At 49.3% G+C, this 23,312-nt stretch overlaps 4 protein-coding genes across 6 annotated transcripts; all 4 read right to left on the reverse strand.

The window, feature by feature from the left end:
- Positions 1 to 895: 895 nt before the first annotated feature.
- LOC107053308 (T-cell surface glycoprotein CD8 alpha chain-like) lies at positions 896 to 4,455 on the reverse strand. Its single transcript, XM_040700383.2, has 4 exons — positions 4,369 to 4,455; positions 3,526 to 3,894; positions 2,065 to 2,976; positions 896 to 1,236 (listed from the first exon to the last, which is right to left on the reverse strand). Exons 1-3 carry the CDS (start codon positions 4,412 to 4,414, stop codon positions 2,852 to 2,854), a joined length of 540 nt encoding a protein of 179 aa, XP_040556317.2. The 5' UTR covers positions 4,415 to 4,455; the 3' UTR covers positions 896 to 1,236; positions 2,065 to 2,851.
- Positions 4,456 to 6,036: 1,581 nt separating this feature from the next.
- LOC107049168 (T-cell surface glycoprotein CD8 alpha chain-like) lies at positions 6,037 to 10,025 on the reverse strand. The gene is made up of 6 exons (XM_040700382.2): positions 9,939 to 10,025; positions 9,127 to 9,495; positions 8,444 to 8,536; positions 7,947 to 8,027; positions 7,657 to 7,773; positions 6,037 to 6,273 (listed from the first exon to the last, which is right to left on the reverse strand). Exons 1-6 carry the CDS (start codon positions 9,982 to 9,984, stop codon positions 6,257 to 6,259), a joined length of 723 nt encoding a protein of 240 aa, XP_040556316.1. The 5' UTR covers positions 9,985 to 10,025; the 3' UTR covers positions 6,037 to 6,256.
- Positions 10,026 to 12,802: 2,777 nt separating this feature from the next.
- On the reverse strand, positions 12,803 to 16,445 carry LOC107049163 (T-cell surface glycoprotein CD8 alpha chain-like). Of its 3 annotated transcripts, none has more exons than XM_040700413.2 (5): positions 16,359 to 16,445; positions 15,518 to 15,886; positions 14,358 to 14,438; positions 14,004 to 14,120; positions 12,803 to 13,141 (listed from the first exon to the last, which is right to left on the reverse strand). In XM_040700413.2, exons 1-5 carry the CDS (start codon positions 16,402 to 16,404, stop codon positions 13,125 to 13,127), a joined length of 630 nt encoding a protein of 209 aa, XP_040556347.1. In that variant the 5' UTR covers positions 16,405 to 16,445; the 3' UTR covers positions 12,803 to 13,124. The 3 variants fall into 3 exon arrangements, with proteins under 3 accessions (XP_040556347.1, XP_046797218.1, XP_046797217.1); XM_046941262.1 differs by having other exon boundaries at positions 12,809 to 13,238; XM_046941261.1 differs by lacking the exons at positions 12,803 to 13,141; positions 14,004 to 14,120; positions 14,358 to 14,438 and having other exon boundaries at positions 14,848 to 15,886.
- Positions 16,446 to 19,907: 3,462 nt separating this feature from the next.
- LOC121110774 (T-cell surface glycoprotein CD8 alpha chain-like) lies at positions 19,908 to 22,136 on the reverse strand. Its single transcript, XM_040700388.1, has 4 exons — positions 21,695 to 22,136; positions 21,000 to 21,110; positions 20,726 to 20,842; positions 19,908 to 20,244 (listed from the first exon to the last, which is right to left on the reverse strand). The coding sequence occupies exons 1-4, from the start codon at positions 22,029 to 22,031 to the stop codon at positions 20,228 to 20,230; spliced, it is 582 nt and encodes a 193-aa protein (XP_040556322.1). The 5' UTR covers positions 22,032 to 22,136; the 3' UTR covers positions 19,908 to 20,227.
- Between the last annotated feature and the right edge of the window lie 1,176 nt (positions 22,137 to 23,312).

Here is a 23,312-nt window from a genome sequence, read left to right on the forward strand (position 1 = left end):
TTGTGTAGGAGTGACTCACAAAGATACACCAAAGAGACACCCTGCCCCTGCCCATTCTGATGTGTTTGATTGTGAGTGCCATGCAGGATGAGGGCAATGTTGCTGAGTCATAGGGGATGCTTTTTGGGGGGATTGCTCCTTTCTGCTGCTTTTGGGAGTCTGTTAATGAATATATGTCTTTAAGACAAGATGAAAGGTTGTTGTCAGTGGAGAGAGAGCAGTAAGGGGCTGTTGTGCATCCCTTCCCAGCAGGGACATGCTTCATTGGCTGGAGAGGGACCCAGGTAAGTTTAGCTCTGATGGAGACATCTGTGTGTGATCAGATGAAACCACTCTGCTCCTGAGTCTCCATCTCTCATTTCCGAAGTGACAAATCATCTGGGGCAGGGATCTTCCTTTCCTGGATCCTGTGTTTATATATCTCTTAACACAAAGCAGTTTCTCCTTTCTGTAGAATCGTAAGAATCACCATGGTTGGAAACTACCTCCTCCAAGGTCATCTAATCCAACTGTTCCACTATAACCAATATTCCCACAAAACCACATCTCTCAGTACAACATCTAAGCCTTTCTGGAACGCCTCTATTTTCAGTGAGTACACCACGTCCTTGGGCAGCCTGTTCCCACGCCTGTCCACTTTCTTGGAGAGGAAGTATTTCCTGCCATCCAAACTGAATCTTCCCTGGCACAGCCTAAGGCCAATCCTTCTAGTTTAGTAACATCTAAGAACAAGTAAGAGTGTCCCAGTGGCAATTATTTTACTCTGAAAAGCTTTGGTGAGATGTCAGTAACGTCAATAAGTATTTAAACTAAGCTATGCAATGAAAGAAAAAGAAGTTACATCCAGCTTGTAGTGAAGACTTGGGAATTGACAGACCAGGGCACCACAACTAAGTTTCGTATATGATTGGTTTATTGGTCATCTTGTGGAAGGCTCAGCTGTCCAGCACAGCACACAGCACTTTTCCACAGCAGCACGGAGCTGCCCGGCTTCTTAGGGTCAGTGCTGTCCCCCGCGGTCTGGGTGTGTCCCAGCAGTGTGGGGCAGGAGCACATGTCAGGCCGCGGGAGGTGTGCAGTGCTGGTGGGCAGCACAGGAGGAGCAGCCAAATGCCCGCGCAGCATCAGGGCAGCTGTGTGTGTTGCTGATGGGATCTGTGCGGTGCTTGAGGAGGACGCCTGTGTGCCTTCTGCTGAGCAGCGACGCAGCACTGCTTGCTTACGGTGAGCTTGGTCCTGCAAGGGATGGGCTTGTGGTGAGTGAGTGTGACGCGTGGCTGTGTTTATTTCAGCACTGCTGATGCTTTCTGCTGTTAGCATGGGAACGTCTGTCCATTTTAGCAAGGAGGAATCCCAAGTATCAGTGAAGATTTCTGAATATACTCTTAAATCTCAATCTTTTGTTTCTAACGGAAGGAGGAAAGACCAAAATTGTGACTCTACCATTCCTCATTCTGCCTTTAGGAAGAGTCTCTGGATGGCCCTGAGCCTGATCTGGTGGCTTCGTGCTGCCTTAGAGCAGCTCTATACCCATCTCCCTCATCCATACCCTTCCCCACTGTGGCATCTTTATGACTACCTAAGGCTACATTTGGCTGATTGAAATGTTGAGGTAGGAATTTCAGCAGAAAATCCAGGTGTGGAATAAAAATCCGTCCCTTTTTCTGCCTACTGCAGAAATAAATGCTCCGAATGGATCTTGACTGGTAATTCTAAACAGCGTAAAGAGCCAAAAATAAATGGTTCAGTAAAATTTTGTGTTCTGGTACTCACACCAGTTCAAGATGGTATAGCCAATGCAGTTTGGTAGAGGAAGTTTTGTCTGCATTTATGATTTCTTGTCTGACAGCGACGAATGTGATAAAGATTTCTGAGGCTAACCCTGGGGTTGAGGAAAGTTTGGAAAAGAATTATAAAGAGAGGTCCCTCTGCCTCCCCTGTATCCTGGATACACAATGGCTGTGTGAGGGCAATAGGGAGAGAGCCCATTGCCCTGAAGGAACGGGCTGTGCTCTGTGGTGTGAGGCTCCAGAAACATTTGCAGGGTGTCAGGGTGCTACTTACTTTGGCAGTGCATGATGGTGATGGTTATGGCAGTGAGAAGCAGGAGGCAGGCGCCAGCTAGGTTAATCCATATGACTATATCACAGCCGATAGTCAGTGTATTCTCGCTGCTTGTTCCTGCAGGAAGAAAGGAAAGAGGAAAGGCCCCAGCCAGCTGTGGTGACAGCGTGCTGTGGTGGAGCCATCAGGAGGTCCTGCAGCAAAGGGAACTGTGAGTTTCTAAGCGAGGCTGGCGGTAGCTACAGATGAGGAGAGGGCTTTCACAGGGCACCGAGAGAGTGCGGTGCAAACCAGGCATGTCTGCAGGTGACATCCCCAGCCATGGGCTGCTGGTGTTGGCATTGTGCTGGAGAGCTGAGGGAGGACACATAGCCAGAAGACTTCTCATGTCCCCTTCTGTGACTGAAAGCAGTGTTTGTTCAAAAAGCAGTCCTTTGTTTTGGTGTGATCCATCATTTGGAATGCTTGTGACTTCTAAGTCACCCTAAGTGGGGTGAAACGTGGGTTTAGAATAATGGAATCATCTTTTCTGGGGCAGACCTTCACGATCGCCAAGGCCAGCCATCAGCTTGACCTTCTGAGTCTCATCACTAACACATGTCCTTTCATGTTGTCCCACTCCTCGTGAACAGCTTTGCAAAAGGAATCTTGCTCCGTTCTCTGGGATACTCATTGTAAAATGGAGTTAGTTTCATCCCTGGAGCTGCAGAGTTCTCCCTACATCCTGAAATGCATATTATGGTCAGCAATGACCTTAATGTAGCCTCTTCTCATCAAAGCAATTCTTCTAGGACAACCCCTGTCTCCTCAGTGCTGCGTTACCTGGATGCAGGCTCTGGTGTGAGGTGTCCTTCTTGGTGACGTGGCGGCTCTGGGTGGTGGCAGCGGGTGTGGTGGGTGCTTCTGTTGTGACTGGATGGAAGAATGGATGAATACAGAGACAACACTAGAGCATTCTCCCAGCCTAGCCTGGAGATGGACAGTACAGGGGAGGCTTCATAGAGCCTGTTTTGAACTGTGATGCTCTGACACACTACCCAGCCATGCAAAAAGAGGAAGTGGGTTCCTAATTTCTTATCAGCACCCTTGAAATGCATGAGCTCTTTGTAGTCAGTATTAGGAAAGTTGTTGGAAGAAATTGGGATTATTTTATTTTCCTTTTGAGATGCTTTGGGAAGAAGGAAGCAGCTGCATAGTTTGTAACTCTCATCCCTGTGAGGTGCTGATGGGATGGGATGGGGAGGTGCCGCTGGGCTGTGCAGCCAGCTATGTGTTTGAGCAGGGCCGGTAGCATGAGCGGAGCTGGTGGGCAGGGAGGCTGAATGTGGAGGAGCAGTGCCTGTGTGATGAGATTGCTTGGGCAAAGAAGCAGGGCCATGGGGAGTGTGGGCGATGGGCCGAATTGAGAAGGCACGGGCAGGGGATCTGGGTGTAAGCGAGGTGGGTGAAGCATTGTCTGACCTGGGAAGAAGGCGGGTTGTCCCGAGCTGAAGTGCAGCACCTGGTTGATGTTGGCGATGCAGAAATAGGTCCCCTGGTCCTGTGCCCTGAAGTTCTTCACGACTAGCCGATAGGAGTTTCCTTTCTGTGATGCCTCAAAGTTTGGAGATGTGTTCTCATTCCCTGAGTAGGTCGTACGGGATAACATGGAAATGTAGACGATGAAGTGAAGTTTCCCATCCTTGTCCTGTCTGATCCAGGAGGCACCATTGTCAATGTTCTTAGGTGAACACTCCATCTCTAGCCGCTGCCCCTCTTGGGGGTTATTCGTATTCCTGTGTAGGAACCTGACCACCACTGCATCCCTCCGTCCCTGGGCACTGGTGCAGCCTGTGGGCAGAAGTTGTCCATGTGTGCTCAGGTGCTGCTCGGGAAGAGCTCCCAGGGCCTTTGGGCAGGGCTCTTCCCCACCAGAGTGGTGTGGTGTGGTGCATGGCAGGCAGCCGAGCTGTGAGGGTGAATGCGGAGCGAGGGCCTTGGCATCCAGCACGCTTGGGTGCTGTGCTGGAGTCCCTGGGGACTCCGCATTGAGAGCGCTGGGCTCTTGAGGTGGATGCTGCCCTTCAGAGCAGCACTCCAGCTGCCTTCTTGAGGCTGCTGCCGTTTTCCAGCTTCTTTGCCAGGTGATTCCCCACCCTGACAACTGCCTCTTGCCCCCTGTCTCCCCCGCCCCATCCCCTCCAGCAACACCTGTCTGAACAGGCTCTGTTCCTGCTGTGTATCACTCTGCAGTCCCACCACGTCTGCTTCCTTGTGCAGTCCCTGAGCAGCCCTGAATTCTGTCCTTCCCGCTTCCATACTCACAGAGCCCCAGGCTGAGCAGGAGGAGCAGTGCAGGAGACCTGGCCATCGTCCTCGGGGTGGTGCAGCGGAGCGTGGGTGATCTTTCTCTCTGAACTTTAGAGGCAGCGTAACTTATAGGAGAGGATGTGATGTCATCTGGACCCTCCTCTGAGAAGATCCATGGTAAAGTATCGTTTCTGAAGAACTCCAGTAGAGATCCAGAACTTGGGCTGTGCTTTGTCATAACATTGTTTTTAATGGACTTTTTTGTAATGTCTTCATTTGACAGCATTCCTTCTTGAAATTAAATCATCCATTACAAACTACTGTCTTTCAGCCACTTGGAGCACTCACATCCCATCCAGACCTGCACAAAATGGGACAAGTTTCATGATGTGGACTCCGGCCTCAGGCTATGTTTCCTGTCAAACATTCTTCCAGCTTGACTTGCTCATGCAGAAGTGGTCTGGTGTGGATGTGAAGGCATGCTGTTTTCTTGCAGAGCAAACAAGAAGTGGGAATGTTTTACAGCATGTACTCACGTGCAGTTTTGATTTCCAAGTCCACGTATTGCTGTCATGTAGCTGCCTTCTCCAGCGCTGTTCTTCTTTGCAATTGTTCTGCAAATGCTGCTTTGTGCAAGGCAGGTCTGTGATGTGAAACCCATCAAAGAAGCCCCATGTCCCAGTGGCATGCTTTTTTTCAAAGCAGAATGTTTGTGGTCTTATTCTACAACCACCAGGTCCTCCACCCTGACAAATGTATGTGTCAACATTCACAGCCTTTGTTGCTGCCTCCAAGTGACCACTCACTCACTTGTTGGTAAGTGCTGGGCTTCCTGCAGCATTGCTCATACAGTAACGACAGTTTCCCTGGGCTGGTGTTATTTGTGTCTTCTGTTATTTCCTGGCTCTGCTGTTGTTTGTGATGTGTTGTTGCATTCCTCTTTTGCAAATGTGCCCCCTGATCCTGGGTGCCCGAAAGCAGGCGCTGCTGTCTGATGGAAGTGCTGTTTTGTGAGGAAATGGGCCCAAACTGTGTGGTTATCCCTGGGCTCATTTGATTGGGCCTGAATGCATTTTGGTGTGTAAGGTCAGCTGCTGTGAAACTTTCTAAAATGGGGTAACTAAGGTCAGCCAAGGTTAGACTGTGATGTTTCAGGTGCACTTATACAAAGTCCTGCTGACTCCTCAATTGCGGAGCAGCAACCATCAGCATCTCTGTTAGTGCAACCGAGAGTGTTGGGAAAGAGAGATGAGCTTTCAGGTGTAGAGGTTCTTCCTGCCCTTAAAAACAGAGGCATCACCGCTTATTGTCAATTATCACTTTTACTGTGGTGAAATTGTTCTGTATTTAATTGATATCTCACAAAAAATGAATGAACAGGTCGTGGTTGTGGAGAGCATAGACCAAATCTTGTGGGGTGAAAAGGGAGTCTGACAGGTTTTGGAATGGGCTCAGGAGGACGTGAGTTTGAGATGAATGATCTCGATGCTTGCTGTGTTGATTTCATTTGGAAAAGCTGGGAGAGATTTTCCCACCAGGGACCCCTGGTCAGACAGACAATTATATGTCAACATAATTGCATGTGGATTTTTTTTTGAAGCAATAGTGATGTTGGTTGTAGCTTGTTCAGTCCCTCTGCCCCTATGAAAACTGTGAGTGAAACCAAAGAACACACTGTGAGCGTTAAGGATTAGAAGCGTTTAATTGGGAAGACCTCAGGAGTGAGATGTGGGTTGGGGTCTGAGAGCTGAGTTTTGTGTGAGATTGATGGGTAGGCAGAGAAGAATCAGCCTGATGCCCACGCTCCATTAGGGCAGTTGTGTGTGTTGCTGATGGGATCAGTGCGATGCTTGAGGCGGACGCCTGTGTGCCTTCTGCTGCGCAGCGATGCAGCACTGCTTGCTTACGGTGAGCTTGGTCCTGCAAGAGACAACGGAGTGTGAGACATGGTTGGTTTTGATCATTCATCTCCTGTGTGCATTTCTAAGATGTTATCTCTTTGGTAAGGAAGAACTGAGAATTAAGTGAAAGTTTCAGAATTTCCTCTCCAATCGCAAGCTTTGTTTCAACAGGAAACTGAATTTACTCTTAAATCACAATCTTGCATTTGAAATGGAGGTTTGACTACAATGAAGAAGAATACCGAGTTCCGCCTTAGGTCAGAGTCTTTTAAAGTCACTGTGGTGGCTGTAAGCTGACATAGAGCCTTTCAGGATCGATCTCCCGTTATGATACTCTTCCCCATTTTGCATCTTTGTCGCTTCTGTTTCTTGGTTTGAAAAGGACCACAATGACCATCTAGTTTCAAGCCCCCTGAGATGTGCAGGGTTGCCAACCACCAGACCAGGCTGCCCGGAGCCACATGCAGCCTGGCTTGAATGCCTCCAGGGATGGGGCATCCACAACCTCCTCGGGCAACCTGTTCCAGTGTGTCATCACCCTCTGTGTGGAAAAACTTCCTCCTAATATCTAAATGAAACCTCCCTGTCTCAGTTTATGACCATTCCCCTTGCCTTATCACTATCCTCCCTTGTAAACAGGCGTATCCCCTCTGGTTTATACTGCCTTCAGTTATTGGAACGATACAATGCGGTCTCCCCAGAGCCTTCTTTCTCCAAGCTAAACAAGACGAATTCCCTCAACCTTTCTTCATAGGAGAGGAGGTGCAGTCCTCTGATCATCTTAGTGGTGCTCAAGGTCTGTCTCCTTGTGCCTATGTACCTGTAGGACCCCTCCTTGTTATTTTTCACACCCCTAGGCATGTTCAGCTCTGTCTGTGCCTTGGCTTTCCAGATCGTCTCTCTACCCATGCAGACAGTGTCCGCACATACTTCCCAGGCTGATGTTGTGTAACAGCCTCTGCTTCAGCATTAGTGCTGCTTGTGGCAGAAATTAATGTAGCTAATGGATCTTCACTGGTAACGTAGATCAGCATGAAAAGGCCAAAATAAATTGTTGAGTAACGTTTTGGATTTTGTCAATTTCGACCAGATTTCAGGATGGCAGAGCCAATGCAGTCTGTAATTCCTTGTCTGTTTATAATTTCTGTTTACAATGACATTGCCTGTTAATAGTTTCTAGTCTGACAGCGTTGAATGTGATAAAGTTTTCTGAATCTAAGCCTAGTGATGCGGAAAATCGGGAAGAGAGTCTTAGGAGGGGTCCTTCAGTATTCCCTGTGTCCTGGATATGCAATGGCTGTGTGAGGGCAATAAGCAGAGAGCCCATTCCCCTGGAGGAGTGGGCTGTGCTCTGTGGTGTGAGGCTCCAGGAACCTGTGCAGGGTGTCAGGGTGGGACTTACTTTGGCAGTGCGTGATGGTGATGGTTATGGCAGTGAGGAGCAGGAGGCAGGCACCAGCCAGGTTAACCCAGATGACCCCATCATAGCAGAAATGCAGTGTGTTCTCGTTGCTTGTTCCTGCAGGAAGAAAGGAGAGAGGAGAGAGAAGAAAGAGGAAAATCCCAGCACCAGGAGTCATCTGCCTGCATGCTGAAATGCCTGTAGTCAGCACAGACTGACTGACTAATTTGGCCTCTTCTGATCAAAGCAGCACTGCTGGCAGAGCCCCTGCATCCCCACAGCTGGTTTACCTGCATCTCGGCCCTGCTGTGGGCTGTCCTTTGTGGTGACCTGGCTGCTCCGTGTGATGGCAGTGGGTGTGATGTGTTCTGCTGTTGTTGTGGGTAGATGGAAAAATGGATGAAGACAGTGAGATACAACAAAATAGCCTTCTCCCAATCCTGCCAGCACTTAGATAAAGCTGTGGGCATCATAAGGGGGTGGAATCATTAGGGCCCTTTTTGTACTGTGATGCCCTGACACTCTGATATGAGTTGTACTTGCACAGCTGAGCTGCCCGGCCATGAAACCTGAGGGCTCTGGGCTCAGTATTTCTTTCTATCATCCTCAGAAATTCTGAGCTCTTTAGGTGGTTTCATTCCCTCATTGGCACGTCTCTGAGAAAGATGAACATTATCTCTTGTCCTCACATCCCAAAATGCCTGCAGTCGACACAGCTTTTAATTCATGCTGTTCCAGGCAAGACAGCACTGCTGGCAGAGCTCCTGCTTCCCTGCAGCTGGGTTACCTGCATCCGGACTCTGTAGTGAGTTGTCCTTCTTGGTGGCCTGGCTGCTGGGGGTGGTGGCTGCGGGTGTAGTGGGTGCTGCTGTAGTTGTGACTGGAAAGAAGAAATAAGTGAATACAGAGAGGTACAACAGAAGAGCTTCCTCGTATACATGCCAGGATGCCGCAGGCAGAGGAAGAACTTTTATAGGGTCTGCTTTAAACAGCGATGCTTTCACATGCTGCCCAGCCCTGGAAACAGAAGGATTTGGGCTCCTAATTTCTTATCAGCCCCGTCAGTATGTGTGAGCTGTTTGTTATCGCTGTTATAAAACACGTCCTGAGAGTCACAGGGATTTCTGAGTTTCTTTTTGAGGTGCTGTAAGCATATGGGGGCTGTCAGAATGTAGAGGTCCAGGTGAGGTGAGAAAGGCAGGGGTGGCTGCGCACTTTGTAACTCTCATCCCTGAGAGGCGCTGATGGGATGGGGAGGTGCTGCTGGGCTGCACGACCTCCTGTGTGTTTGGGCAGGGCCTGTACCACGAACAGAGCTGGTGGACAGGGAGGTTCTATGAGGAGGAGCAGAGCCTATGTGATGAGATGGCTTAGGCAAAGAAGCAGGGCCATGGGGAGTGTGGGCGATGGGCCGGATTGAGAAGGCACGGGGAGCTTGGTGTAAGCGAGGTGGGTGAAGCAGTGTCTGACCTGGGAAGAAGGCGGGTTGTCCCGAGCTGAAGTGCAGCACTGGGTTGATGTAGTTGATGCAGAAATAGATCCCCTGATCCTGTGCCCTGAAGGACTTCACAACTAGTCGATAGGAGTTTCCTCTCCATAATGCCTCAAAGTTTGGAGGTGTTTTCTCACCCTCTTGCAATGTGGTGGAATAAGAATGGGTGCTGGAGACAATGAAGTGAAGGTTCCCACTCTTGTCCAGGCGGATCCAGAAGATGGGTCTGTTTCTCTCGTAATGCAGGCACTCCAGCTCCAGCCGCTGTCCCTCTATGGGGTGCTTTATGTTTCTGTTGAGGAACCTGGCCTCCATCATCTTCTTCTGTGCCTGGGTGCTGGTGCAGCCTGTGGGCAGAAGTCAGCCATGTCCCCTCAGGTGCTGCTCGGGAAGAGCTCCTGGGGCCTTTGGGCAGGGCTCTTCCCTGCTGGTCTAGTGTGGTCTGTGGCAGGCAGGCAGCTGGGCTGTGAGGGCAAATGTGGAGGGAGGGCCTCAGTGTACAGCACGCTTGAGTGCTGTGCTGGAGTCCCTGGGGACTCAGTGTTGAGAGCGCTGGGCTCTTGAGATGGATGCTGTCTCTGGGGGCTGCAGCCATTTCCCAGCTTTTCCAGAGCTTTTCCCCCCCTAACAACTGCCTTATGCCTCCTCTCCCCTGCCCCATCCCCTCCAGCAAAACCTGTCTGAACAGGCTCTGTTCCTGCTGCGTATCACCCTGCAGTCCCACCGTTCCTGCTTCCCTGCATGGTCACTGAGCAGCTGTGAATTCCATCCTTCCCGCTTTGATACTCACAGAGCCCAAAGCTGAGCAGGAGGAGCAGTGCAGGAGACCCGGCCATCGTCCTCGGGGCGGTGCAGTGCAGCGCGGGTGATCTTTGTCACTGAACTTTGGAGGCAGCATAACTTATAGGAGAGGATGTGATGTCATCAGGACCCTCTTCTGTGAAGAGTCCGTGTTCAGCCTCTGAGGTGAAGCAGAGTGAGAAAAGATTTCTGCAGCGCTTCATTTGTGATGCAGACCTTGGGCTCATTTATCGTGATAGCGTTATTTTTTATGGTGCCTCATGGATTTTGCTGCTGCAGTATCTTCAGTTGAGATTCAGACTCACAGTGGTCCTTCTAGACATTGGGTGAATCAGCTCGGTCTGATGTTTCCCACTCGCTTCATGTACAGATGTGCTGAAAACAAGGACCAGACTAGAGCCATGGCAGAGACAACATGTTGTATTTCATAAGGGAGGTTTCATCTCTTTGTGTTTTTTATTTTGTTTAATTTAAATGTTATAGATGAGCTGGCAAAGTTTTACAGCATCTATCTGCCTGCCTCTTATCTCCAAGTCCATGCATTGCTGACATGTAGCTGAGTTCTGCAGCTCAGCGGTTCTCTGCATCTCTTTTTTGTAGTTTGTCTGCAGAAGCCGCTGTGTGCAAGGCAGGAGCTCTGTGTCATGACACGCATCAAGGCAGCCCCATGTCCCAGTGGTATGCCGAGTTTATATGTTTATTAATATCCTTGTGGTTTTCTTCTTCAACCATGGGGACTTCCGCCCTTTCTAAAGGAAAGAACAACCATCCGTCTGTACTTGCTTTAATACTCTGAGGTCTGCCTGCTGTCTGTAAGTGACCTAAGAGATTGCTAAGAATTTTTTTTTTTCCCGCAGCTTTGCACCTGCAGTCACAACAGTTCCACCAGGCTGATGTTATTTGCTGCTTCTTTTTTGGGGATTTCCTGGCTTTCCTGCTATATTTTGATAACGTGTGAATGGTTGTTCTATTACCTTTGCAACAGCAGCCCCTGGATGTTAAGAAGCCCTGCATGTGTGACTGATGGAACCTCTGTTGTGTGAGAATATGAGCTGAAATTGTCTGGGAACTTGGCTCATCTCATTGGGCTTCCAAGCACTGTGGTGAGTGAGGAAAGCCAAAGTGAGGCCTGCTGAGATCTGTGAAACAGAAGGTATTATGAGGCTGTTAGACATGTGATGTCTTCATAAAGTTGTGCAGATGTGTTTCAAAAAGAAGAGAGGGTCAGAGGGTCATTCTATTAAAGAGCATAACAAGAACCTTTGTCTTGAAATCCCATCAAGCACGTTTGAGCCGTGGACTCCTCGGCCTCCATCCTTTTCCCAGCATGTCACGTAAGTTATGCTGCTTGTGTTGGCTCTTTGTGTGGTCAGTTTACTCTCCTCAACCAAAGCAGAATCCTTTCTGCTTTTGCGATGGGGTCAGGAGCTGAACTGATGGGCGTGCCTTGTGGATGGCTGACGTTGTCCCACGTTTTGTGAGGTGCTGAAGCGATCTGCTTCTGCCTTATACCAGGACTGTGACCAGAGTGGGAAAATTTCTGATTTCTGTGGTTCAGAATGATGGGACAGGAATGGGAGCTGTTGGCAAATGGGGTTGCTTGCATGTTTCTGGGGATTGGATTCTCACCCTGCCATGAAGCATGGTTGCCTACCAACAGCATCTCGTGTTCAGAGATGTGTTGGGAGAACTTCTACAGTTGGATTGCCGGATAACCCAGGAAAGCCTATTGCCTGTCTGTTTGGACAGCTTTCTTCCCTCCTTTCTCCCTGTGACAGTGTGATTCTACTGTGGGTTCTTCCCAGCTACCTAACAGGTACCCAGAAGTTCCCCTCCTCAACACAGGGTTGCCCTTCCTCTTGGTCCTTGTGGCTCAAGGATGGAGCTGGTTTCCACACAAGGCCACCACCTGCTGTGTAGTCCTCAGAACCGGGCCCCGAGTCACTGTTCAGAAGGCTGCTTTTCATATTCAGATTGTTATTTGCTGAGTGTGGTTGTGAGGCATCACTACAACAAAGATACCCCCAGCCCCTTCATCTTCTGACATTGCCCTTCATGTCACGTAGAATGCTGGTGACTATACTGTGTCATAGGGGATGCTTTTGGGGGAATTGCTCCTTTCTGCTGCTTTTGTGAGTCTGTTAATGAATATTTGTCTTTAAGACAAGATGAAAGGTTGTTGTCAGTGGAGAGAGAGAGCAGTAAGGGGCTGTTGTGCATCCCTTCCCAGCAGGGACATGCTTCATTGGCTGGAGAGGGACCCAGGTAAGTTTAGCTCTGATGGAGACATCTGTGTGTGATCAGATGAAACCACTCTGCTCCTGAGTTTCTGTCTCTTGTCTCCTATGTAACCAATCCGCTGGGGCAGGGATCTTCTTTTGCTGGGTTCTGTGTTTATATATCTTTGCAAGAAGCAGTTTCTTATTTCTACTGTAATACATAAGAACAGCTAAGACTGTCGCAGTTGTAAATAGCCTGTTATGAAAAGCTTTGGACAGAAGGAGCACTGCCAGGAAAAGCTCTAACTTAAAAACTTTGCCTGTGGAGGTAATTTAGATCAGCAGCATGGATGAATTCTGTCTATGCCTGCTGAGCAGATTTCAGTTGCACAAGCAAGGGGTGAGTTTCTACCACGGACCCGAGTTAGATCCTCATTTCTTCCAGCTTCCTTTGGTGTGGGACTTCTTGTTGGAATTTTGTTTTGGTCAACATTAGTGGGATAGCATGTTAAGTTATAAGTCTCTCTGTCCCCTAGGTCAATAATGAGTTAAAGTAAACTATGCAATGAAAGAGATAGAAGTTACATCCGGCTTGTCTGGAAGACTTTGGAATTGACAGACTGGAGCACCAGAATTGAGTTTTGGATATGATTGGTTTATTGGTCATCTTGTGGAAGGCTCAGCTGTCCAGCACAGCACTTTTCCACAGTGGAATGGAGCTGCCCGGCTTCTTAGGGTCAGCGCTGTCCCCCGCGGTCTGGGTGTGTCCCAGCATTGTGGGGCAGGAGCACATGTCAGGCCGCGGGAGGTGTGCAGTGCTGGTGGGCAGCACAGGAGGAGCAGCCAAATGCCCGCGCTGAATCAGGGCAGCTGTGTGTGTTGCTGATGGGCTCCGTGCGGTGCTTGAGGAGGACGCCTGTGTGCCTTCTGCTGAGCAGCGACGCAGCACTGCTTGCTTACGGTGAGCTTGGTCCTGCAAGGGATAGGCTTGTGGTGAGTGTGTGTGATGCGTGGCTGTGTTCATTACTGCACTGCTGATGCTTCCTGCTGTTAGCATGGGAACGTTTGATCTGTTTAGCAAGGAGGAGTACAAAGTATCAATGAAGATTTCTGAATTTACTCTTAAATTACAATCTTGCATTTGAAAGAGAGGTTTGACAACAATGAAGAAGAGTATTGAACTCTGCCTTAAGGCAGAGCCTGTTAAAGGCTCTGTGGTGGCTGTATGCTGACGTACAGCCCTACAGGATGAATATCCCTCCATGATTCTCCTCCCACTTTGCATCTGTGTCACTACTGTAGATTGCTTTCATTGAATTACAGTGTTGAGCCAGAAATTCAGCAGAAACTGCAGGTGTTGTGTAACAATCTCTGCTTCAGCATTAGTGCTGCTTGCTGCAGAAATTAATGCAGCTAATGGTTCTTCACTGGTAATCTTGATCAGAGTGAAAAAGCCATAATAAATGGTTGAGTAATGTTTTGGATTCAGGCAATTTCAACCCCGGAATGATGATATCAGGATTGCAGGGTCAATGCAGTTTGTAATTTCTTGTTCATTGGTAATTTCTGCTTACAATTATTATTAATGCCTGATTATAATTTCCTGTCTGTCAGTGTGGAAGATGATAAAAATTTCTTAAGCTAGTGATGATGAAAATATGAAAAAGAGTTTTAATTAAAAATATGAAAAGGAGTCCTTTAGCATTCCCTGTGTCCTGGATATGCAATGGCTGTGTGAGGGCAATAGGCAGAGAGCCCATTCCCCTGGAGGAGCGGGCTGTGCTCTGTGGTGTGAGGCTTCAGGAACCTCTGCAGGGTGTCAGGGTGCGACTTACTTTGGCAGAGCACGATGGTGATGGTTATGGCAGTGAGGAGCAGGAGGCAGGTGCCAGCCACTCGAACCCATAGGAAAACTTCACAGGAGGAATTCAGCGTGTTCTTGCTGCTTGTTCCTGCAGGAAGAAAGGAGAGAGAGGAAAGACCCACCTGCAGACATCTCTCTGCATCCTGAAATGCCTGTAGTCAGCACAGACCCCTGCCTGGCAGGGGGGTTGGAGATTCGTGATCCCTGATGTCCCTTCCAACCCAGGCCATTCTGTGATTCTGTGACTTTAATTTGGCTTCTTTTGATCAAAGCAGCACTGCTGGCAAAGCCCCTGCATCCCCACAGCAGTTTACCTGCAGTTTACCTGCATCTTGGCCCTGTTGTGAGTTGTCCTTTGTGGTGACCTGGCTGCTCTGGATGGTGGCTGCGGGTGTGATGTGTTCAGCTGTTGTTGATGGATGGAAAAGTGGATGAAAACAGTGAGATACAACAGAACAGCCTTATCCCTATCCTGCCAGGGCATAGATGAAACTATGACCAGAACAGGGGGGACTTCATAGGGCCCATATTCAACTGTGATGCCCTGACACTCTGATATGAGGTCTGCTTTCATTTATGTGTTGCCCCGGAATGAAACCTGAGGGCTGTGGGCTCAGAATTTCTATCCGGCATCCTCAGAAATTCTGAGCTCCTTAGATGGTTTCACCCCTCAGTGACACCTCTCTGGGAAAGCTGAACATTATTTTTTGTCCTCACATCCCAAAATGCCTGCAGTCGGCACGGCCCTTAATTCATGCTGGTCCAGGCAAGACAGCACTGCTGACAGAGCTCCTGCTTCCCTGCAGCTGGGTTACCTGCATCCAGGCCCTGTTGTGAGTTGTCCTTGGTGGCCTGGCTGCTCTGGGTGGTGGGTGCTGCTGTAGTTGCGACCAGAAAGAAGAAATAAGTGAATACAGAGAGGTACAACAGAAGAGCTTCCTTGTATACATGCCAGGATGCCGCGGGCACAGGAAGAACTTTTATAGGGTCTGCTATGAACAGCGATGCTTTCACATGCTGCCCAGCCCTGGAAACAGAAGGATTTGGGCTCCTAATTTCTTATCAGCCCCGTCAGTATGTGTGAGCTCTTTGTTATCACTGTTATAAAACACATCCTGCGAGTCACAGGGATTTCTGAGTTTCTTTTTGAGGTGCTGTAAGCATATGGGGGCTGTCAGAATGTAGAGGTCCATGTGAGGTGAGAAAGGCTGGGGTGGCTGCACACTTTGTAACTCTCATCCCTGAGAGGTGCTGATGGGATGGGGAGGTGCTGCTGGGCTGCACGACCTCCTGTGTGTTTGGGCAGGGTTGGTACCATGAGCAGAGCTGGTGGGCAGGGAGGCTCTCTGAGGAGGAGCAGTGCCTGTGTGATGAGACGGCTTGGGTAAAGAAGCAGGGCCATGGGGAATGTGGGTGATGGGCTGGATTGAGAAGGCATGGGCAGGGGATCTGGGCGTGAGCGAGGTGGGTGAAGCTGTTGCTGACCTGGGAAGAAGGCGGGTTGTCCCGAGCTGAAGTGCAGCACCTGGTTGATGTTGCTTGTGCAGAAATAGATCCCCTCATCCTGGGTTGTGAAGTTCTTCACCACCAGCAGATAGATTTTTCCTGTCCAGAGTGCTTCAAACTGTGGAGATGTTCTCTTGTTCCCTTGGAAGGTGTTCCTGGAGACAGGGGTACTGGAAACAATGAAGTGAAGGTTCCAATCCTTGTCTAGATGGATCCAGTAGATACCTGTACCTCTGTCGTAAGGCATGCACTCCAGCTCAAGTCGCTGTCCTTCCTGGGGGTGCTTCATGTTCCTGTTGAAGAATCTGACTGCCATCATGTTCCTCTGTCCCTGGGTGACGTTGCAGCCTGCGGGCAGAAGTTGGCCGTGTGTGCTCAGGTTCTGATCAAGAAGAGCTCCTGGGGCCTTTGGGCAGGGCTCTTCCCTGCTGGCGTGGTGCGGTGTGTGGCAGGCATTCAGCCAGCTGGGCTGTGATGGTGAATGCAGACGGAGGGCCTCGGCATCTAGCACACTTGTGTGCTGTGCTGGAGTCCCTGGGGACCAAGCTTTGAGAGCGCCAGGCTCTCAAGATGCATGTGGCCCTTCAGAGTAGCCCTTCAGATGCCTTCTTGGGGCTGCTGCCATTTCCCAGCTTATCCAGAGTTTTTTCCCCTATCAACTGCATCATGGCTCTTCTCTCCCCTGCCCCATCCCCTCCAACAACACCTGTCTGAACAGGCTCTGTTCCTGCTGCGTATCACACTGCAGTCCCACCACTCCTGCTTCCCTGCGCAGTCACTGAGCATCCCTGAATTCCATCCTTCCCACTTCCATACTCACAGAGCCCCAGGCTGAGCAGGAGGAGCAGTGCAGGAGACCTGGCCATTGTCCTCGGGGCGATGCAGTGGAGCGCGGGTGATCTTTGTCACTGATCTTTGTAGGCAGCGTAACTTATAGGAGAGGATGTGATGTCATCTGGACCCTCTTCTGTGAAGAGTCCGTGTTCAGCCTCTGAGGTGAAGCAGAGTGTGAAAAGATATCTGCAGCACTTCATTTGTGATCTGGAACTTGGGCTCGTTTATCACGATAGCGTCTTTTTTAATGGTCCCTCAGGATTTTGCTGCAGTGTCTTCAGTTGAGATTCAGACTGAGGGTAGTCCTGCTTGAGATCAAGTCCCACGCCACAAACTGCTGTCTCCTAGATATTTTAGGCACTCGCATCATGACCTGAACTATGGAAAAGTAGGCCGAGTGCCCTTCAGTGGACACGGAGTGGAAGTTGTATTTTGGGACCAAGATTTTATTTCATTGTATTCCATTTAGAGATTGATCCATCTGCACTTTTCATCTCTGATTCCGTATGCTGTGGACATGTAGCTGATTTTCGTATTTTAGTTGTTCTCTGCAACTGTACTTGGTAATTTCCGTGCAGAAGCCGCTGTGTGTGAGGCAGGAGGGCTGTGGTGAGATACCCATCATGACGGCCTTATGCCCCAGTACCATGCAGGTTGTTTTTTTTTTTACTTTTATGTTTTACATCTTGTGACTTTCTTCTCCACCCACAAGGACTTCCGCCCTGCCAAATAACCCTTGTGTGCTTCAGCACTCAGGGCCCTTGCTGCTGCCTCCAGGTGACCACTCACCCATTGGTAGTGGTTTGGACTTCCTGTAGCTTTGCACATGAATTAGCAACTGTTTCCCTAGCCTGGCCTTATTTGTTTCCTCTTTTGGTATTTCTTGCTTATCCTGTTTGTTTGTTATTTCTCCTTCTTTTTCGCTCCTGAGGTGTTTATCTGTGAGTCCACGGGTGTGCATCGTTTTTGCTTCCCTGGGTCGTGCTGAGTGATGAGGAGCATTGTTAGGCACGAGCAAAGCTGACCGTTGTTGCTGTTGCCACTGCTGAAATGCTCCTCCCAGCAGCTCAGTCTGCTCACATGCACTGTTTGGTCTGCAGAAACATCCAACAAACGTGAGTGAATATGAATGGGTGCCATTTGCTCTGCATGGAGGACTTGAGTGCTCATTTCCGTGTCGGATGCTGTTTTGTCAGTCTGCCCCTCTGCTGCTGTTTGTCACATGGCAACCAAATGTGATGGAATACTGGTGGGAAGGTTCTGCTTCTACTGCTATGCCACCAACATCTGCCTCTGAACATGTGGGCCAGCTGAATAGATCAGGAGGTGTTCCTTTCAGAACATGCCTTTCAGAATAGACTATATACTTAACATTTAAATAAGGAATCAATTTCATTTTCAGTGCTTTTATTAAAATGTTTAAAATATGAGCAAAAAAAGATAAAACTGGTGGAATATGTGGCCTTGTTTTTGTGTAACTTACATACCTATTTGGTTTGATGGTAGTGCCTGCAATTTTCAGTGAAGTCTCAGTAGGTTTGTCAGAGAATTCTGATGACATTTTTCTCTTCCTGTACTTCATGCTTGACCATAACTGTTCCCAAATGCTGGCAGTGTCAAAACCTGATGTCACGAATAAGGTGTGGTTGTGAAGCTGAGGATGCTTTTGGCCATCCTGACCTCTGTTCTTCAGCTCCTGCATCAAACCACAAAGCACTGCTGCCCAGTGTTGGCTGTTGAACAAGGCCGTGTTCAGCCAGTGGCTCCAAATGCTCGTGGTTGTATGAGGCGGTGAGCCTTGTGACGTCTGCGTGAAGTAGGGCACACCTTAACAAAATAACCAGAGAATCTGCTGGACCTATCCAATACGATTGCAAGCATCTATGTCCTGAAATGCCATTTGGGAAACGTGGATGGTCTGTCTCCCATTGAGACATCTGGGTTATGCTGCTTGTGTGGGCTTTGTCTGTTGTCAGTTTATTCTCCTCAAGCTAATCTGAATCCATGCTGCCTTTGCAATGGGATCAGGAGCTTTGGGGAGAGCCTGGAATCACTGCCTGGTGGAGGGCCGTGGGGCAGGAGCTGAAGGTGATGGGCATGCCTTGTGGATGGCTGCAGTCATAGCGTGTTTTGTGAGGTGCTGCATTGAGCTGCTTCTGCCTTGCAGCAGCATTGTGACCAAAGAAGGAAGATTTCTCTTTTTAGTGGTTCAGTGTGGTTTGATGGTAGGTGGACCTATTGAGGAATGCGTTAGGTTGAATGTATCTTGGGACTGGATTCTCACCCTGCCGTGGAGCACAGTCCCCTACCCAGAGCATCTCGTATTCATAGATGTGTTAGATGAACCTCTACAAGTGGAGTACAGGGTAAGCCCGGAAGAGCGCTTGCCTTTCGTAGTGGGGACATCTTACTTTCCTCTTCTGCCCTGCTGATAGCAGTAGTTTACTACGGGTTATTCTTAGATACCAAACAGGAACTGAGAAGTTTGCCTCCTAAGCACAGAGGTGTTCCTGCACCGCACCAATGGATTTTTTTATCCACGCGATGCCACTGCTTCCTGTGATGTGTTCAGAACGTGGGTGCTGTGTCACTGTTCAGAGGACTCCTTTTCCTCTTCATATTCAGATTTTTACTTGTTGTGTAGGAGTGACTCACAAAGATACACCAAAGAGACACCCTGCCCCTGCCCATTCTGATGTGTTTGATTGTGAGTGCCATGCAGGATGAGGGCAATGTTGCTGAGTCATAGGGGATGCTTTTTGGGGGGATTGCTCCTTTCTGCTGCTTTTGGGAGTCTGTTAATGAATATATGTCTTTAAGACAAGATGAAAGGTTGTTGTCAGTGGAGAGAGAGCAGTAAGGGGCTGTTGTGCATCCCTTCCCAGCAGGGACATGCTTCATTGGCTGGAGAGGGACCCAGGTAAGTTTAGCTCTGATGGAGACATCTGTGTGTGATCAGATGAAACCACTCTGCTCCTGAGTCTCCATCTCTCATTTCCGAAGTGACAAATCATCTGGGGCAGGGATCTTCCTTTCCTGGATCCTGTGTTTATATATCTCTTAACACAAAGCAGTTTCTCCTTTCTGTAGAATCGTAAGAATCACCATGGTTGGAAACTACCTCCTCCAAGGTCATCTAATCCAACTGTTCCACTATAACCAATATTCCCACAAAACCACATCTCTCAGTACAACATCTAAGCCTTTCTGGAACGCCTCTATTTTCAGTGAGTACACCACGTCCTTGGGCAGCCTGTTCCCACGCCTGTCCACTTTCTTGGAGAGGAAGTATTTCCTGCCATCCAAACTGAATCTTCCCTGGCACAGCCTAAGGCCAATCCTTCTAGTTTAGTAACATCTAAGAACAAGTAAGAGTGTCCCAGTGGCAATTATTTTACTCTGAAAAGCTTTGGTGAGATGTCAGTAACGTCAATAAGTATTTAAACTAAGCTATGCAATGAAAGAAAAAGAAGTTACATCCAGCTTGTAGTGAAGACTTGGGAATTGACAGACCAGGGCACCACAACTAAGTTTCGTATATGATTGGTTTATTGGTCATCTTGTGGAAGGCTCAGCTGTCCAGCACAGCACACAGCACTTTTCCACAGCAGCACGGAGCTGCCCGGCTTCTTAGGGTCAGCGCTGTCCCCCGCGGTCTGGGTGTGTCCCAGCAGTGTGGGGCAGGAGCACATGTCAGGCCGCGGGAGGTGTGCAGTGCTGGTGGGCAGCAGAGCAGTAGCAGCCAAATGCCCGCGCTGCATCAGGGCAGCTGTGTGTGTTGCTGATGGGCTCCGTGCGGTGCTTGTTGAGGACGCCTGTGTGCCTTCTGCTGCGCAGCGACGCAGCACTGCTTGCTTACGGTGAGCTTGGTCCTGCAAGGGATAGGCTTGTGGTGAGTGTGTGTGACGTGTGGCTGTGTTTATTTCAGCACTGCTGATGCTTCCTGCTGTTAGCATGGGAACATCTGATCTGTTTAGCAAGGCGGAGTCCAAAGTATCAATGAAGGTTTCTGAATTTACTCTTAAATTACAATCATGCATTTGAAATGGTGGTTTGTCAACAATGAAGAACACCGTGTTCTGCCTTAAGGCAGAGTCTGTTAAAGGCACTGTGTCTTTGCTGTACACTGACATAGGGCCTTTCAGGATCGATCTACCTTTATGATACTCGCCTCCACTTTGCTTCTCTGTCAGTACTGTTGATTGCTTTCAGTGAATTACAATGTTGAGCCAGAGTTATGCAGAAAATGTGGATGTTGTGCAACAATTTCAGTTTCAGTATTAGTGCTGCTTTCTGCAGATCTTAATGCAGCTAATGAATCTTCCCTGGTACTTACTTTCACTGGGGACTTACTTTGGCAGTGCGTGATGGTGATGGTTATGGCAGTGAGGAGCAGGAGGCAGGCACAAGCCAGGTTAACCCACATGACTGATTTACAGTAGAAATTGGGCATGTTCTCCTTGCTTCTTCCTTCAGGAAGAAAGGAGAGAGAGGAAAGAGGAAAGGCCCAGCTGCAGACATCTCCCTGTGTCTTGAATGGACTGTAGTCCGCACAGACATTAAGTTTGCCACTTCTGATGAAAGCAGCACTGCTGGCAGAGCCCCTGCCTCCCCACAGCTGGGTTACCTGGATCCGGGCTGTGCCTGGAGATGTTCTTCGTGGTGACCTGGCTGCTCTGGGTGGTGGCAGTGAGTGTGATTGCTCTGATTGTGGTGGGTGCTGCTGTTGTTGTTGGGACTGGAAGGAGAAATGGATGAATACAGCAAAGTAAAATAAAACCACTTTCTCCCACCCCTCCCAGGACACAGGCAACACAGGGGGAATTTGTAGGTCCCATTTTGAAAAATGATGCAGCGAAACACTGCCCAACCATGGAAATAGAAGGCTTAGGGTTCCTAAATCCTTGGCAGCACACTTGGAGATATTTCCTACTACGAACTATGTTTTGGGCAACGTGGGAACTTTTTCTGTCCACAGACCAACCACCACATGGAATGTGATTTTATTTTTGAGATGCTGCAAGCATTTGGAGGTTGTCAGGAGATTCGAGAATAATGTGAGGTGAGGAAAAGGAGGTGGTGGCTGCAGTCTTTGTAACTCTCATCCCTGAGAAGCTGTGCGACCACCCGTGAGTTTGGGCAGGATCGGTACCACGAGCGGAGCTGGTGGGCCGGGAACCTCTATGAGAAGGAGCAGTGCCTGTGTGATGAGACAGCTTGGGCAAAGAAGCAGGGCCATGAGAAGTGTGGGCGATGGGCCGGATTGAGAAGGCATGGGCAGAGGTGCTGGGTGTAAGCAAGGTGAATGAAGCTGTTGCTGACCTGGGAAGAAGGCACGTTGTCCAGAGCTCAAGTGCAGCACCTGGTTGCTGTTGGCAATGCAGAAATAGATCCCCTGGTCCCGTGCACTGAAGTTCTTCACCACCAGCCGATAGGAGCTGCCTTGTTTTGACCCCTCAAATTGTGAAGATGCTCCCTTGTTCCCTGGGAAAGCGGTTGAGGAAAACTTGGAAATGTAGACAATGAAGTGAAGGTTCTCATCCTTATCGAGGCGGATCCAAAAGACCCCATTGTCACTGTTGTAATTCACGCACTCCAGCTCCAGCTGCTGCCCTTCCTGGGGTTGCTTCATACTCCTGTTGAGGAACCTGACTGCCATCGCGTACCTGTGTCCCTTGGCACTGGTGCAGCCTGTGGGCAGAAGTTGGCCATGTGCCCTCAGGTGCTGCTCAGGAAGAGCTCCCAAGGCGTTTGGGCAGGGCTCTTCTCTGTCAGTGCAGTGCATGGCAGGCAGGCATCCGGGCTGTGAGGGTGAATGAGGAGGGAGGGCCTTGGCATCCAGCATGCTTGGATGCTGTGCTGGAGTCCCTGGGACTCAGCATTGGGAGCGCCAGGTTCTCGAGATAGATGCTGCCCTTCAGAGCAGCCCTTCAGCTGCCTTCTCGGGGCTCCTGACATTTCCGAGCTTCTTTGCCACGTGATTCCCCCCTAACAACTGCCTCATGCCCCCTCTCTCCCCTTCCCCATCCCCTCCAGCCACACCTGTCTGAACAGGCTCTGTTCCTGCTGTGTATTGCACTGCAATCCCACCACTCCTGCTTCCCTGCACAGTCATTGAGCAGCCTCAATTCTGTCCTTTTGGTATTCCCCTTCTTTCCCCTTTGTTTCTTTTGCCCAGTTTCTTGGCTGTGGTGCAAGGGGAATGCCTTCAACCCATTGTTCTCCTTCCTCCCGGCACAGGTTCCCAAGAAGCGCGCTTGCATACTCACAGAGTCCCAGGCTGAGCAGGAGGAGCAGTGCAGGAGACCCGGCCATCATCCTCGGGGCGGTGCAGCGGAGCGCGGGTGATCTTTCTCACTGAACTTTGGAGGCAGCGTAACTTATAGGAGAGGATGTGATGTCATTAGGATCCTCTTTTGTGAAGAGGTGTTGTTCATAAAAGAATGATTTCTGCGGCACTTCATTTGTGATCCTGAACATGGTCTCATTTATTGCGATAGCGTCGTTTTTAATGGTGCCTCATCAATTTTGCTGCAGTGTCTTCAGTTGAGATTCAGGCTGACAGTGGTCCTGCCTGGAATCAAATCAGCTGCCACAAACTGCAGTCTCACAGCCATCTGGGGCACTCTCATCATGTCCACATTTGCAGATAACAAGAATAAGTCTCGTGACATTGACATGGACTGCAAGCTGTGTTTTATGCAGGAGGTTTTATTTTAGTATATTTTTGATCTATTTTCAGATTGATCCATGTGCTCTTGTCATCTCAGGGTCCATGCATTGATGAGATGCAGCTGAGTGCTTCAGCTCAGCTGTTCTCCTCATTTCTTCTTTATACTTTCTTGCAGAAACCGCTGTGTGCAAGGCAGGAGGTCTGTGCTGTGGTAGCCATCAGTACACCCTCATGTCCCAGACTCATGAAGACTTATTTGGTTAGTTT

Source organism: Gallus gallus, chromosome 4 (genome assembly GCF_016699485.2).
Source record: "Gallus gallus isolate bGalGal1 chromosome 4, bGalGal1.mat.broiler.GRCg7b, whole genome shotgun sequence".
Lineage (NCBI taxonomy): Eukaryota > Metazoa > Chordata > Aves > Galliformes > Phasianidae > Gallus > Gallus gallus.